The sequence below is a fragment of the Cucurbita pepo genome, chromosome LG20 (genome assembly GCF_002806865.2).
Source record: "Cucurbita pepo subsp. pepo cultivar mu-cu-16 chromosome LG20, ASM280686v2, whole genome shotgun sequence".
In the NCBI taxonomy this organism is placed as follows: domain Eukaryota; kingdom Viridiplantae; phylum Streptophyta; class Magnoliopsida; order Cucurbitales; family Cucurbitaceae; genus Cucurbita; species Cucurbita pepo.
Window position 1 is genome coordinate 2364584 of NC_036657.1, and position 14105 is coordinate 2378688.

Consider the following 14105-nt stretch of genomic DNA (forward strand, 5'->3'; position numbering starts at 1 on the left):
GTACTGTGCCGGAATACAGCACCTACTAGAAGCTCTTCCCACGTATCCCACCTCTTTTCTATCGCCTCCGCTCCCATCTCCGACAAATTTGAACGTATTAACCAACGAACCCTTCCACAACCCTAACTTGACTGCGGAAGCAAAGGAAAGGAATTAGGAGAAGTATAGAATGAGGAAAGTGGTATTCCGGTGTATGAATTAGCGGTTTTGGATGGGTGGAATGGGTATGGTTGTGAAAATTGAGAAAAATAAGGAAATTAGACTTTATATTATTTAAGAAATTTTGGGATAATTATTCTAAGAAATTTTAGGATATTATAAATTTTAGGATATTGTTTTTATTTTTTCTAAAATTTTTTTTGAATTCATTGATAAATTTGAAAAAGACTCATCTTATTTTATGAGTTCATTGATGTTTAAATATTTGGATTTGGAGACTATTTTGCTGAATCTTGATAACAAACTTCTTGTATTCAGACAAATTTTTTCAAATAATAGTTCGAGTAAAATTTCTTGAGTAATAGTTCGAGTAAGTCAAACAAAATTTCTTTTCGGTTGAGTAATAGTTCGAGTAAGTCTTGAATGAGCACTTATATTCTATAATCTGATGATCGAGTCGATTCGATTATAAGTTCATTCTATATCGGGCCCGACCGAAATAGGGCTACATTCTAATTATGAGAAGGGGTCATCCGAGCGTATTTAAGTAGATATTATGTTATCCCTACGTCCTTACATTCCATTTAGGAGTAGGAATAAGCTTGATGATACTTTCTTCTCGGTTCCTTCTTCCATAATCTGAGCTCGGAGAAGGAAGAGATAAGAGAGCCCTATAGAGAATGTGGTCAGAAATCCATAATAGAGTCCGACCACAATGACCGAATTGATTATCTTCGTGCATAAGGATACTAGATTACTTAGTATAAAAGATTTTAAAATCATCACAGGCCTCCCTTTTTCTTTTCTATTGCAATTTCTAGATTATTATATATATGATAATTTTTTAACTTTCCATATATAGAAATAGAAACATATAGGCTAGGAAAGACATCTCTTATCTCAATGACACCACATGATATTAAATGAATAGAATTGGGATATGGATGGAGGACCCTATACACACCCGCAGGGATATTAAATGAATGGAATTGAGATATGGATGGAGGATCCTATACATATCTATGGATTCTATTGAACAGAGAAATAGCTTTGATTGTCCATCTTTTTATATAATAGTAAGGCATCCTCGTGATAATTGGCAGATAACTCATAAGTTACCATTGAAATAGGATCCACACAAGCACTTGCATTCGTTCGTTATTAGGGACATCCCGAAAACGTCCAAGTCAAAATATGTCTTTCAAATTAAGTTCCGAATTAGTGGATACTGGAGTGGCGATGCATGCGTAAAAAGTAAGAAACTCGTCAAATGTCAGAGGCAAATAGAGCCTTTGCACATTTACATTTTAGTTAATCCATGATCAGGATTTATATAGATACATAGGCCCATGTCATTTGATCCAATAATGTTCCGTTAGATAGGAATAAATTTGATAAATACTGATAACTCTTAGATAGAGTATTAATCGAAGAATAAAATTATCTCTATTCCTTTTTCTACTTCCTCTCCCAACTACAGAATAACCTCGAGGGGTTGCGGGTTTACAAAAGGCTTGTATATTTCTGCACGCACAAAAATAATATTTATACTTAAAACTTCAATTAAGGTGAAATAAGAATATTTATTGATTCATTTCTAAATTGAATAGAGACGTCGTTAAATTAAATTAATATCATTTATCAAAATCCAAGATAGTGTCATATGTGTCTTTCTTTGTCTTCATATACCATATTCTCTACCTACTTAGTTATGTCTTATCCAATCTCTTAGTTATTGGTTACCACAAAAACAAACCTAAAGTAACCTTTGTTATGAATCACAAATCTCTACGATAGTATGATATTGTTCACTTTAATTACAAGCTCTGATATTCCTTACTTCTAAATCCACGATCATTCCCTTAACTAATAAACGTGAGATTCCCTCGCAACATTTCGCAAAGGGTTTCTCTAATCTCTACCATCTAACTCTGTCTCGTGTAGCTCAACTCTTACTTTTTTGGTTACTATAAAAGAAGAGCTAAGCAGAGTTGACGCAACACCTGAGTTGTTTCTATATCAGATATAGGAGAAGAGTTCAAATATTCATCTAAGAACTAACTAGAATATTAGCTTCAAAATGTGACACAAACAACTAGATTTCATGAGACTAATTCGATGCAACCCATTAAATGCAAAGCATTTTAGAACTCAATACAATCAAGTGCTAAATATTCAGAAGCACTAAGAACCAGCAATGCTTTTAAGCTATGCATATACCATAGCTGCAAGACCCACAATATGAACACAAACTCTTAAAGATGTATGTCCAACATGACTATTTAGAAGCTCACACCTACCAAAAACTATACTATTTTGCTAATCAATCCAAAAACTACTCATTTGGAGGACGTTTTTTTCCATTGCAGTTTCTATCATGCTACAGAGTTGTTCTTCTTAACACAATATTATAATTTATTCTTTAAATAAAAGTCAACAAACTCTTTAAAGAAACATTTCCAATAATAATAACAATAATCAATTTGTTAGTTTACATCAAAATAACTAGTTTTTAATTAGCTTTTACAAGTTTAAACCCCACATTTTACCTATACAATTCAAATACAAGTTACACATACCTAGTTCTCAAATCTGCGAGCCAAATGCCCCCAAGAATGTGAAGAATCATTGCCTTTGTGCCACTGGTAATGCTACAAGCATAACGTTAACATGTAAAGGAAACTTTTACTTACACAGAAAGGCATATCAGCAACATAAGTTCTATCAAATAGAAACAAACTGATTTCATTATACTCATATATTTGCATTGAATGTCTCCACGCATTACATATATGGATTGCCACATAATTACAAATTGTTGATTAGAGGATACAGACAATACCCGGAATATGAAGAATCAAAATGAGGAGTGCTTCCAACGTTTGATTTCCCATTCGTCGTTGAACGTTTTCTGTCAATATTCTTTCTGATTCGATGTTGTCCTCCACAAATCTCGACATGTCACTTTACAACTGACGAAACTGGAACTGGAAGCAAGCACCCACGAAAAATTGTGGGACGTGACTTGTAGCTTCAACTTGTAAAGGTGTTGCATCTCCACATTCTTTCTATTAGGGGTGTCAGCCTACCTACTTATTTGTGGTTTGCTTGACATTTGGCATAGTGAACGAAACTTAACATTGTTGAAGTACTAAATTCAATTCCTGAGCACTTCTGGCTAGTGAACCACCTCTCCTGCAGCAAAATTATGCAGAAAAAATGAGGCAATTTAGCGATAACGTCCCATTCGGGGAACAGGATTTGAGTTGAGATGTGGACCGACAGATTCCAGAAGAAAATGATTATACCTTACAAATGATGGAAGGATTTTTTGAATCTTTTGCAGGTGGGTGAAGCATTGCTTGCAGCATTGTACCCTGTGTTTGAGTTGCAATACAAGCGGATAACACCAAATTTAGTCTCATTTACATATATTTATAAAGGAAGTGAAAACAAGATGAAAAGTCACCTCTGCTCTGCATGAAGGTCAACACCAACTACTGGAGGTGCTGATACTGCTGAGCTTATAACATGACCAAAAACTGCTACAAGCTTCAATAGAATCTCCATTGACAAACTGGCATGCCTACCGTACCACATAAAATGTAAGCCATAAGAACTTCTTACATCTCAGTAAAATTTCATAGGCAGGAACATAATTTTTAACTGTTGGAATTAACAGCATTTTCAAGGTGCATCATGTCATTGGTATTCCCTTCTGATATAGAGGTTCTGGTTGTCAGTTTGGTCAATATATCTAACCTCAAGATAAGAAACTTTTTACTACTTTACACCCGAGACAATTACCTTTCTATCTTGCTATCCAATAAACCCACGAGTACAGGAAGTAGGCAAGAGAATAAATCTAGAGTTAAGACATCCATCTTCTCAATGAGAACGCTGATCACATCTGCATGCACCTGCATCATGAACTTGTTCTTAGAATAACACATTTGGAAACAGAAAAGATACGAGTAGCTTACAAAATTGAAGGCATGTGAAATAAAAACGCAACAACAAAAGATACGCACAGAATGATCTGGAAGTTTTGTCATAGCATTAATGGCACCTTTCAAGTCATTCCGCTCCCAAAAGTGTCGTATCACCTGTGCAGGACACTCACTGGTATGAACGCAACTTCCAAAAAATGTAAATGGTATTATCTGCATGCTGAAAGAAAATTACCTGCAATTTTGTTAAGCGGGATCGAAGGGTACTTAAGAATACATCATGAGATTGCATCAAGTCTTCAATGACATCCCTATCATTTGCAGAGGTAGAATCTCTTCCAGAAATTTGAGGTTCTCCCTTCTGTTNAAAAAAAAAAACTCTCAATGATTTGGATTGAACAAACCTAACAACTTAAATACGTCTTCATCTGACTTGCGTTTGTCAACATTCTTTGACATTAGCCATTCTCTGCCAACAGCTTAGAAACAATTTTCCAGAGAAAGCACCCAAATTTCTCAATTGGATTGCGTTCCAAACAACTTCAAATGTAACCTAAATTCTAAGAAGACTGATGAGATTCATTAAAAGATCAGCTTGACAATATAACTCTTGCAAAAGGATGCCCATAAGAAGTGCTATAAATTAATGTCATCATATTACGTGGCTTCTTAAAGTTTTATAGTAATCATACCTGAAAATTGTCGGTTTTATCTGTTTTAGAGACACGTGAAGGAATAGGAGTTGTTTTGGCTTCATAGTTATTTCTTGCTTTTGCTTCATAGTTATTTCTTGTTTTTCCTTCATAGTTCGGAGCCGTCCTCCTAGTTTCAGGGGTACGAGGAGGAACCATTACTCGTACTTCATAGTCATTATTTTGTTCTCTTGCCTTTTGAGTTTCAGAGATGTGTGAAGGAATAGCCACTGCCTGTACTTCATAGTTATTTGTTTCTTCACGCGTCTTCTCAGTTTCAGAGACAAGAGAAGATACGGCCACTTCCTGTACTCTACAGTCATTAGTTTGTTCATGCGTCTTCTCAGTTTCAAGGATCTGAGGTGTAACCACCTGTGCTTCAAAGCTATTAGTTTGTTCTCTTGTTTTCTCTGATTCAAGGACAGAAGGTGGTGAAATTGTTGCCTGTACATCATTAGTTCGTTCTCTCCTTTCAAACCTCTCAACGAGACTGCGCGTCCTTCCAGAAACAACTGCAACTGCGAAAATAGGATATAAGCCCATAAAACTCCCACACATTTACTTGACATTTCCTGTCAGTGGAAAATAACTAAGTGGACAACGATGGCAAACCTCCATTTACAAATTTAACAGGATTTGTCCCTTTGCTACTTTCAACTGATTTGTTGCCTGCAAGTTTGGTGAAAATACTATTAACATAAGACAAAAATATATAAACAGTTTTAATATAATATGTATATATAATAATATTGCATCCCCAAAAGGTAAGGACAACATCTTACGGCTCTCTTGTTCTGAAGTTGTCTCAGCGGATGGAGAGGGGATTTTTTCAAACTTCTCCTCGATACTAATGATATTAGAATTTGTTCTATGAGAATCTTTATGTGTTTCTTCGGATAGAACACTTGTTTTCAAGTTTGGTTCTGGAGCTTTATTCAAATCACTGGTGGTATGACAGATGCTTACAGAATCTTCAACTGGCAGTCTCTCAAGATCAGCTTTTCTACTTGAATCAACTGATAGTTTTTCAAAATCCATTTTACTATTGGATGGCTTTCTTATATGAGCCGGCCTGAGTAACATTCCACGCCTTGTCTTGGAAAATGTGATAGATTCTCTTACAGAGCTCGGCGAGTCTTTAACCTCAGGACTAGCACAAGGTACAACTGGGGGTTTGTCTCTTGATACTTCATTAGATTTCATTTCTACTCTTGATGCAGGACTTTGCTCTTTGCTAGCATCATAGCTAATCTTCTTTGAATCCAATGCAAATACAACTTTTGGGGAGGTTAAAGATTCTTCCTTCTGTGGTGCAACAGGCTTTCCACCAGTTGCTTTAGAAAAATAAAAAAGAGAATAGAGAATAGATTTAAAACAATGCTTGAAGGCAGACAAACATGCATAAAAATGAGCTATATGTGACATGAAATCATGAATTTATGCTTGTTCAAAATCCTTATGGCAGTCTCTGACTGATCTATCAGAAGTCCGCATCAGTTGGATGGAAGTTAAGAAAACATAGGTTAATTCAGTTCCTGGGTATCAACAAATGATAGAAAACTAAAGAAGCTGGGAGTCAATTCAAAGACTGTTGAGGAAAGTCATACCAAGAGTTGCATATATAAAAAAAAGAGACATATCTATCGAACAAAATGAACCATTGATCTCCTTTGAAAACACAGGAGGTAAATGGAATTGTTTCCCACGCATTTTTTCCTTAGAAAACTTACTATTGTCATGATTTTCTCAGTTTGCTAGCAAAGAAACCTATTGCTAACTCATGGTTGCAGTTAGAAATTTACTGCAAATAATGTTTGGACGCCTAATACTTAAAATAGGGTAGCAGTTCGGAACCTATCATAAAAAAAGTTAACACGACCGCTCCTTGCAGAGCAGAAAACAAGGACTTACTGTCAACGTAAATGTTCTTTATCTCCTTTGTTTCATAATCAGGAGACATAGATTGCAGATTGGAAGTCATCAAACCAGCTCCAATGCTTTTTGAACCTAGACTGTTCTTGAAAGCAGAATTAGATTTCTGATCATTTGGCTCCTTTTGCCCAGATATTGGATTAGCTCCATAAGGCTCAATATGCTGGAAGTAGAAAAGGAGAACTTTCTTTTTTAATTTACTTGAAAGATAATGTGGGTAATTGTAACACAAAATAAAACATGAACAAGCTTCTGAAAAGATATAGATTGGCATACCGCCACATCAGCTACCCAAACCCCAACAGAGTTTCGATAAAATGAGCAACTCAACAGTTTCCCATCATGAATGCAAATGTCACCTAGTGTTGACCATCCCATGTCAACAGAATCATGACAAATGACAGGCTCCCATGAATATACCTACAATATCAAAGAATGGAGATATGACATTAATGGGCCAATAGATGTTTTTGGACGTGGACACATAGTTACGAAGTAGTAACTCTCTTCACCTTCAGACTGTCATCCAGACCAGAAAACAGGGTCCTCCCATCTGGATGGAAGGTGATTGCACGTACTCCAGCAGCCTGTATAAAAGATATGATAATGACATAATTATGGAGGCAGCATATTGAAAATGATTAAACCTTTCGTTAAAAGAGAATATTTGAGAAAGATTCAGCACAAAAATCATTGAAAATTTGAAAACTACTTCACTTTCCAACATGAATATCCAAACCCAGAGGAAGCACAGGAAATGAACATCTATTACAATACTAAGGGAACATGTATTTTTTAGTAGAATAGATATACCTCAGGTCTTGTAGATCCAATCAATTCAAAAGTTTCCAAATCCCAGAATTTTACAGTTTTGTCCGCTGACCCTGAAAATATTTATCATATGGGACACATTTTACTCGGAGAGAGAGAGAGAGAGAGAGAGAGAGAGAGAGAGAGAGAGAGAGAGCAGGTAATATTAAAATGCATAAAAGCAATATGCAAGTATCCTATTTTATAAATGAAAACAGTGGACCAAGAGGCATTGTTATTTGAGATCTGCACATTCTCTTAATTTGATGCTTCTGCGTGGGGGGAGGGAGAGACAAGCAGGAGAGATGCACTTTAACAACTTTGACAGGCAGCATGAAAAACTAATTGCTCTCTGTGTTCAAGAAACTTCCCACTTAAGCATCAATTGTTTAATTTTTCTTTCACTCACCTGTCGCAAGAAGAAACTCAAGTGGATGAAAATCTATGGATCGAATAGGCCCTTCATGGAACTTAAAATCATGCATCAGCTTTCCAGCCGTTAGATCCCATACCTATTCAAGAGAAACTTTAAATTATGGCCTTTATATAATGATGATAGAAAGTTACAACATCTACAGTGTGACTCATTGTTACCTTCACAGCACTATCAAATCCACCAGAGACTACCCAGCGACCATCTGGAGTGAACTTGATAGTACTGATGCCTTGAGTGTGCCCCTTGTATGTATGAATACAACCTTTCTTTCTGATATCCCATATTTTTAGATTAGTGTCTCTAGAACCGGATGCAAAGAACTCGCCAAACGGATGAAACTCAACTGCCGTGCAGTTTGATCTGTGACCAGAAAGAGTGCGAACCACTACACTTCAAGAACGTATTAAGAGATCAGAGGCTGTCCACAAAGGAAAGCAATTTTATGGTTTTATGTACAATTGAAGGCAGAAATCTGAACATATGACAAAATGAACAGCGAAAATCCATCATGACAACCATGTTTACTAAGTAGGTCTCATTAACACGACTACGTGACAAAACCACATTATTTCTCTTAGAGTTTATCAAAGTATGCATGCTTTTCACACGTAGTTCTATACGATTGATAACTAACTTATCTAACAATAAATATCAGATAAGAAGTATACATATCAGTCAAAGTGAGAAATTAGTTGAGCAAAACTAACTTTTAGCCTCTTCAATATCCCACAACTTTATTGCACCAGATGAAGCTCCGGCAAGCACCAAAATTTCAGCTGAATCAAAAGCTACTGATTCAACTGGATTAGTATGACCACAAAGACTCTGCACAAAACCAAGATAAAACTCCAAGTTTAGCACTAAAGAAATCATGTTGTGCCCAAAAATAGTCCAGAAAGAATATCGGTCAGAAAAATCTCAAGGGTAATGTACAAGCAAATTTTCATCAACAGGGCAAAGGTGAAAAAGAAATTGTGAAGATTGGACATTAGAATGACACCCATCAAATTATACAATTCTTTTATTCAGCCATCAAATAAGTTCATGAATATATACAAAAACATAGGAAACTTGTGAATCTATGACATGTAATGATATGTATCTAACTATCCGATCGAGTACAACGAGATAGAAGAGGAGGCATTCTACCAACCATCAAAGAATTAGATTTTCCAATCGCCCAAAGATTGACTTTATAATCATCTCCACCAGTTATAAACAGTCGGCAAGCTTTTTTCCCAATTCTTAGACAGTTGACATTTGCTGAGTGTGCTGCAAATTCCTCTAGTTTCAAATACGTCAAGGAAATACTTGAAGTTTTCGTTTCTCTCATGACATTGCATCGTGTAATCAGTAGAAGTTGAAATGAACTCCTTAGCAGAAAGGTTATCTTCTTAAACTTTAAATCATACATAGAACATAAGCGCCCAATAATCTCCCAGAAAATGAAGAAAATAAAAGGAAGATTTTAAATTAATACACCGTCCTGAAGAAAAGGCATTAATTACTTCTAGACACACGAAATTAATAAAAACAACATAAATCTTATGCACACCCAAAACAAGAAAATGGCAAATTATAAGTCAAGCCCTCCTCTTACATTTTCCCAACATCCAAAATGAGCATCCAAATCCCTAAGGCTATCAATTCTGTCCTAAAATAGGTTAATGCTTCGATTGAAGGAGCTTCTGAGCTCGCAAGAAATCTGATCCCAAATTTTCCGCGGAGAGGGAGAAAAAAAACTAAAATGATTAAAAATCATCAAACAAAAGCTAATTTTAGCTGAACGTCAGAGCACATAAATAAAGAAAGAAAGAAAATCGTAATACTAAAGATTACAAAGGATACGTAGTTTATATCCACGCTTCGCCATTGTCCACAAGAACTAAGAATCGAACCCAGCTCGGAAGTAGAAATAAGATCGGAAAATCGAAATCCGGGCGGTGGGCGACTAGATTAAATTCGCTTGGAACCGAAATTGACTTGTGAGGAGAAACGAAATCCCAAGCGCGAAACAGAAGTCGCCACTGGAAGAAAGAAAAAGCCACCGTGAAAGATCAAAAACTTGAACTGCAATTCAGCTCAGATTTGGGATTACAGTGAAGGAAAAGTTGTGGGCTGAAACGGTAAAATGAAAATAAAAAGAAAGAGAAATAATGGTAGCTTGCTTTTAGAGATGGGAACCATATAATTTCTCAAAAGGGACCGAAGAACCAAAAACTTCTATATAATTGACCTATCAAATTTTTAATATCTATATACACTATACCTATATATATATATATATATATATATTTACTCGTGAGTGAAATTTCATTTGTACTCAGAGCTAAACACGGTTGCTCCTCATTCAAACACGCCTGTAATCATTCCCTATCGACCGTCCGAGTTTTCCTCCAGCATTATGAGCATCCGTCTTCGAATCTCCACTCTTCCTGCATCCATCTTTGATCAAATCTGGGGTTTTACACGTTTTTATCTTTAGTTTTAGCGGAAAAAAAAAAGGTAATCATGTAATAATTCATGTATGTTCGTTAGGTTCATACCCTAATCTATATCTGATCGCATGCGGGGGGTAATTACGAAATTTCACTCCCCAAAAAGCAATTTATCCACAAGTTTTTTTTTGGCTTTTGGGTCACTTTGAACGGCTGTTTTTTTTTTTGTTGACCATAATACCCTTCTTTTATTCCTCAACGGAAACCACCCCCTCCTCAATTTGGGGTTTCTGGTCATGAATAATGCGGCGTGTCAACCAAAAATTTAGGTCCCTATATCTTCTCACGACTCATACATCTAATATATTTCCTCGTATTTAATTTCCTGGTAATTATTTTTTAAAATTTTAATGCACATTATTTGGATATACCGGAAACCTGTTTCTGTGGCTTTAAAAATACACAAGAAAGACTTATGTCAAAATCACATGGTTGGCTGTTCATTTCAGTTTGAAAAGGCCTGTGTGCTAATTCTCCGAATCCGACAGTTAGTGAAATGCATAATCAAGCAAGTATAGAGATGTTTAAGGGGTGGAGCAGGATAGGGACAAGAAAGCCTTCTCCGTCTCTATCTCTACCATGTACTTCATTCTGTTTATAAGTGATTAATACTATCTCCATTGGTGTGAGGGGGAAGCCCAAACCAAAGCTACAAGAGCTTATCTCATGACAATATTATACCATTATGAAGATCCGTAATTCTTAAGACGAATTATCCATGAATAATTTTTTTATTTATTATTATTTAAAAAAATATAGTTATTTTAAAGTTTTCGAGTAAAAAATCATAATAAATCAATATATGTAATATTTTAACCGCATAATTTATAAAAATTTAAATTTTAATATTACGGGATTTTTAACAATTAAAAAAAGATCTATAACATAACAGAGTCAAAATCCCGTCCTTCACCTATGTATGTAATGGATAAAAAAGGTTACCACTCCCTCTCCCATTCTCCATGTATAAACGGAGAATCTCCTTGCAATTTGAGATCGGTCTCTACCGGTAAAATGGATATCTTGTAAACAAACAAATTAAATATACCCGGAATTAGTCTTATAAATTGGGTTTAATTAAGATAGAGACATATCTAAGGGAGCCTATTATTCAGTCAATTTATAAATTAATTTGCCTAATTATATATTTACAATATGTGCTGCATGTTCAGGTTTCAACGCGGAGAGAGAGGAGGCGCTACAACGTGGACATTTCTTTTTTTTTTTTTTTAATTTTGATCTGATAAATCTCAATAATATATTTTTTTAATAAATAAAGTATTACCAACTAAGTTATTCTTTTTTTGACAAATAAAAAAACAAAAATTCTTCAGCTTCTAAAAATAAATAATTTATGGTGAAGGATGATGACGACACACGACAACCATGTAACAGCTTTCAATAATTTAAATGAATTCTATTTAGACAGTAATAAAAATGTTAATCAAAATATAAAACTAATTATATAGTTTAGGATATAATTTTGGATTAATTATCAATCATAAGAGTACATAGATTTGTGTTGTACGGTAAAAACTTTGTAGAAATTATAACAACGTTAAATACGCAATTAAAAAGTAATTTAAAAAAGATTAAAATAATTAAAAAAAAGTATATATAATTTTATTAATGTGTCAAAATTAACGTTGGGCCTAAGGAATTGGGCCAGCCAAATCCTCGTATGGGCTCAATTGGATGGACTAATCATATACGACTCTCTATGTGTTTCATGGCGATATGGTCTCACTATATGACCTCGATATTTTCATAGTAATATGATCAAGGTTAAGTTACGACGTTTAACATAATTGCATGTGTTTGCATTTTTCGACTTCAATACTTAGATTACTTATCGGATATTCTATAATATTCAACATTTTTTCAAAAACGATTTCATTTTAGGTTATAAGGCGGTTGACGATATCTACCATAGAGCTATGGATTAAATCATTAATACCTGTTGCATCTCCAAAGCAAAGCCATGAGAGCTTATGCTCAAAGTGAACGATATCATACTATTATGGAGAGTTGTGTTATTCTAATAATACCTTCCACATTTTATTGTCAGTTTTTTTTTTTTTCAAAAGTAATACCATGTAATTCATATTGTACCAGCTCAAATTAAGGATTAGAAATCAGATCGTGAAAGGTGTCGTAGATGGTAAGTAATCATGAAGAGCTTGAGAAAAAATGATTCCAAGTAATTATTTGAAGTTGGCTCTCCACATGACATTTTTATTTGTTGTCCTTCTCTTCACAAATACACCTATTTTAGATCCAACATAACTACTTCAACATGAATGTTATGAACTCGGTCTAAAAGTGTTCATACAAGTTAGAGATATAGTTCTTATTTATATACTAACAATTTTTTTTAAAATGAAAGATTATACTCTCGTTTCTAAGTCAAAATCATTAACTTTAGTATAGTGGAACATTTGTCCTCTTGGAACAAAGGGAAATATGTAATGAAACATTTGATGTCGGGAAGGCAGCCAACATCCCATCCCATCGGGTGACATGGCCTCTCATAAATCCAAAGAATTTCTGTCCCAAAACACTTGCCTTCCTTCACTCACACTCATTTTCTTCCTATTCCTCAATAATGCCTCTCCTTATGTTCTTTCTTTTGTCTTCCATTTCAAAAAGCGACTCGAAGGGAAGCCATTGGTAAAGATTTCGGAGTTCCATCTATCACTTTATTTTGAAAGACCACATCGACTCGACATTCACCATATAACCCTTAACAAGAGTTTAGTGCAACGAATGTCTTGTATCTATAAAGAAAAACTTCTCTTTGCGTCCAGACTCATCCCTATTCTAACTTTTCGAAGCCTTCAATAACACGACTGGAACAACGATTCCAGAGCTAAAAGCCCAGTAACTCAATAAAATTTGAAAATATTTCTCAATTAGATTGAATAAAATGATCGAACTGTGTTGGAGGAATAATGTTTAACGTGGTAGAAGGAAAAGGGGGGTGGAGGCATAATGAGGCACATGGAGATGACCCAAAGTGCCTCTTCCCATGCACATGCCAACGCTCAGTAGGCCATTACCAAGGAGTAGGAGCATCTTTATGGAGTTTTCTTTCTAATTTCTTCCATTATGAATGTAATAATAAATGCTTAATTATTATTCCACATATTTTCTTCCTTCCTTTAATTTTTTTTTTTTTTTTACTAAATTATTGGAGAAATTTGAAGTAAAATCTTCCATTTTAGGCCTTCAAATCAGAAAAAAAAGGGAAACAAATCAACCTATTTTTAATCAATTTAAACAAAATTAGTATTTTCTTATATGGACAAGAGTATCCATGAAAATGTTGAAAAAAAAAAAAAAAAAAAAAAAAAGGTTTTTTTTCCTACTAAATATTTAAAATTTTATTTAAATTCCATAAATAAAAATAAAATTTTAAATTGGAGTAGTATTTGCAAACTTAATTTTAAAAAATTAGAAAATAAAAATTCAAATTTGATGTTTTTCAAATGCTTTATTTTTAAAATTTAATATATATATATATATATATATTTATTAATTTAACCTGATTAATAATAAGCAATATTGGATTGCAAGAGATCCCTCTGTGTTCCTCTCTCTTTTTGGCAGAGGTGCACTAAATGCAGTT

General features: G+C 34.5%; 1 protein-coding gene across 6 annotated transcripts; it reads right to left on the reverse strand.

Annotated features, from left to right (window-relative positions):
* Positions 1-2641: 2641 nt before the first annotated feature.
* Positions 2642-10198, reverse strand: LOC111782813 (katanin p80 WD40 repeat-containing subunit B1 homolog). 6 transcript variants are annotated; one of them, XR_002813194.1, is made up of 19 exons: positions 9828-10194; positions 9133-9263; positions 8687-8804; positions 8138-8364; positions 7953-8055; positions 7547-7617; positions 7246-7320; positions 7010-7153; positions 6713-6896; positions 5584-6135; positions 5414-5470; positions 4802-5319; positions 4345-4470; positions 4191-4265; positions 3967-4079; positions 3629-3745; positions 3468-3536; positions 3002-3354; positions 2642-2810 (listed from the first exon to the last, which is right to left on the reverse strand). XR_002813194.1 is itself a non-coding variant. In XM_023663619.1 (19 exons), exons 1-19 carry the CDS (start codon positions 9850-9852, stop codon positions 3294-3296), a joined length of 2700 nt encoding a protein of 899 aa, XP_023519387.1. In that variant the 5' UTR covers positions 9853-10194; the 3' UTR covers positions 2879-3293. The 6 variants fall into 6 exon arrangements, 5 of the variants coding, with proteins under 5 accessions (XP_023519387.1, XP_023519386.1, XP_023519385.1 ...); XM_023663619.1 differs by lacking the exon at positions 2642-2810 and having other exon boundaries at positions 2879-3354; positions 4802-5107; positions 5174-5319; XM_023663618.1 differs by lacking the exon at positions 2642-2810 and having other exon boundaries at positions 2879-3354; positions 4802-5313; positions 9828-10196.
* Between the last annotated feature and the right edge of the window lie 3907 nt (positions 10199-14105).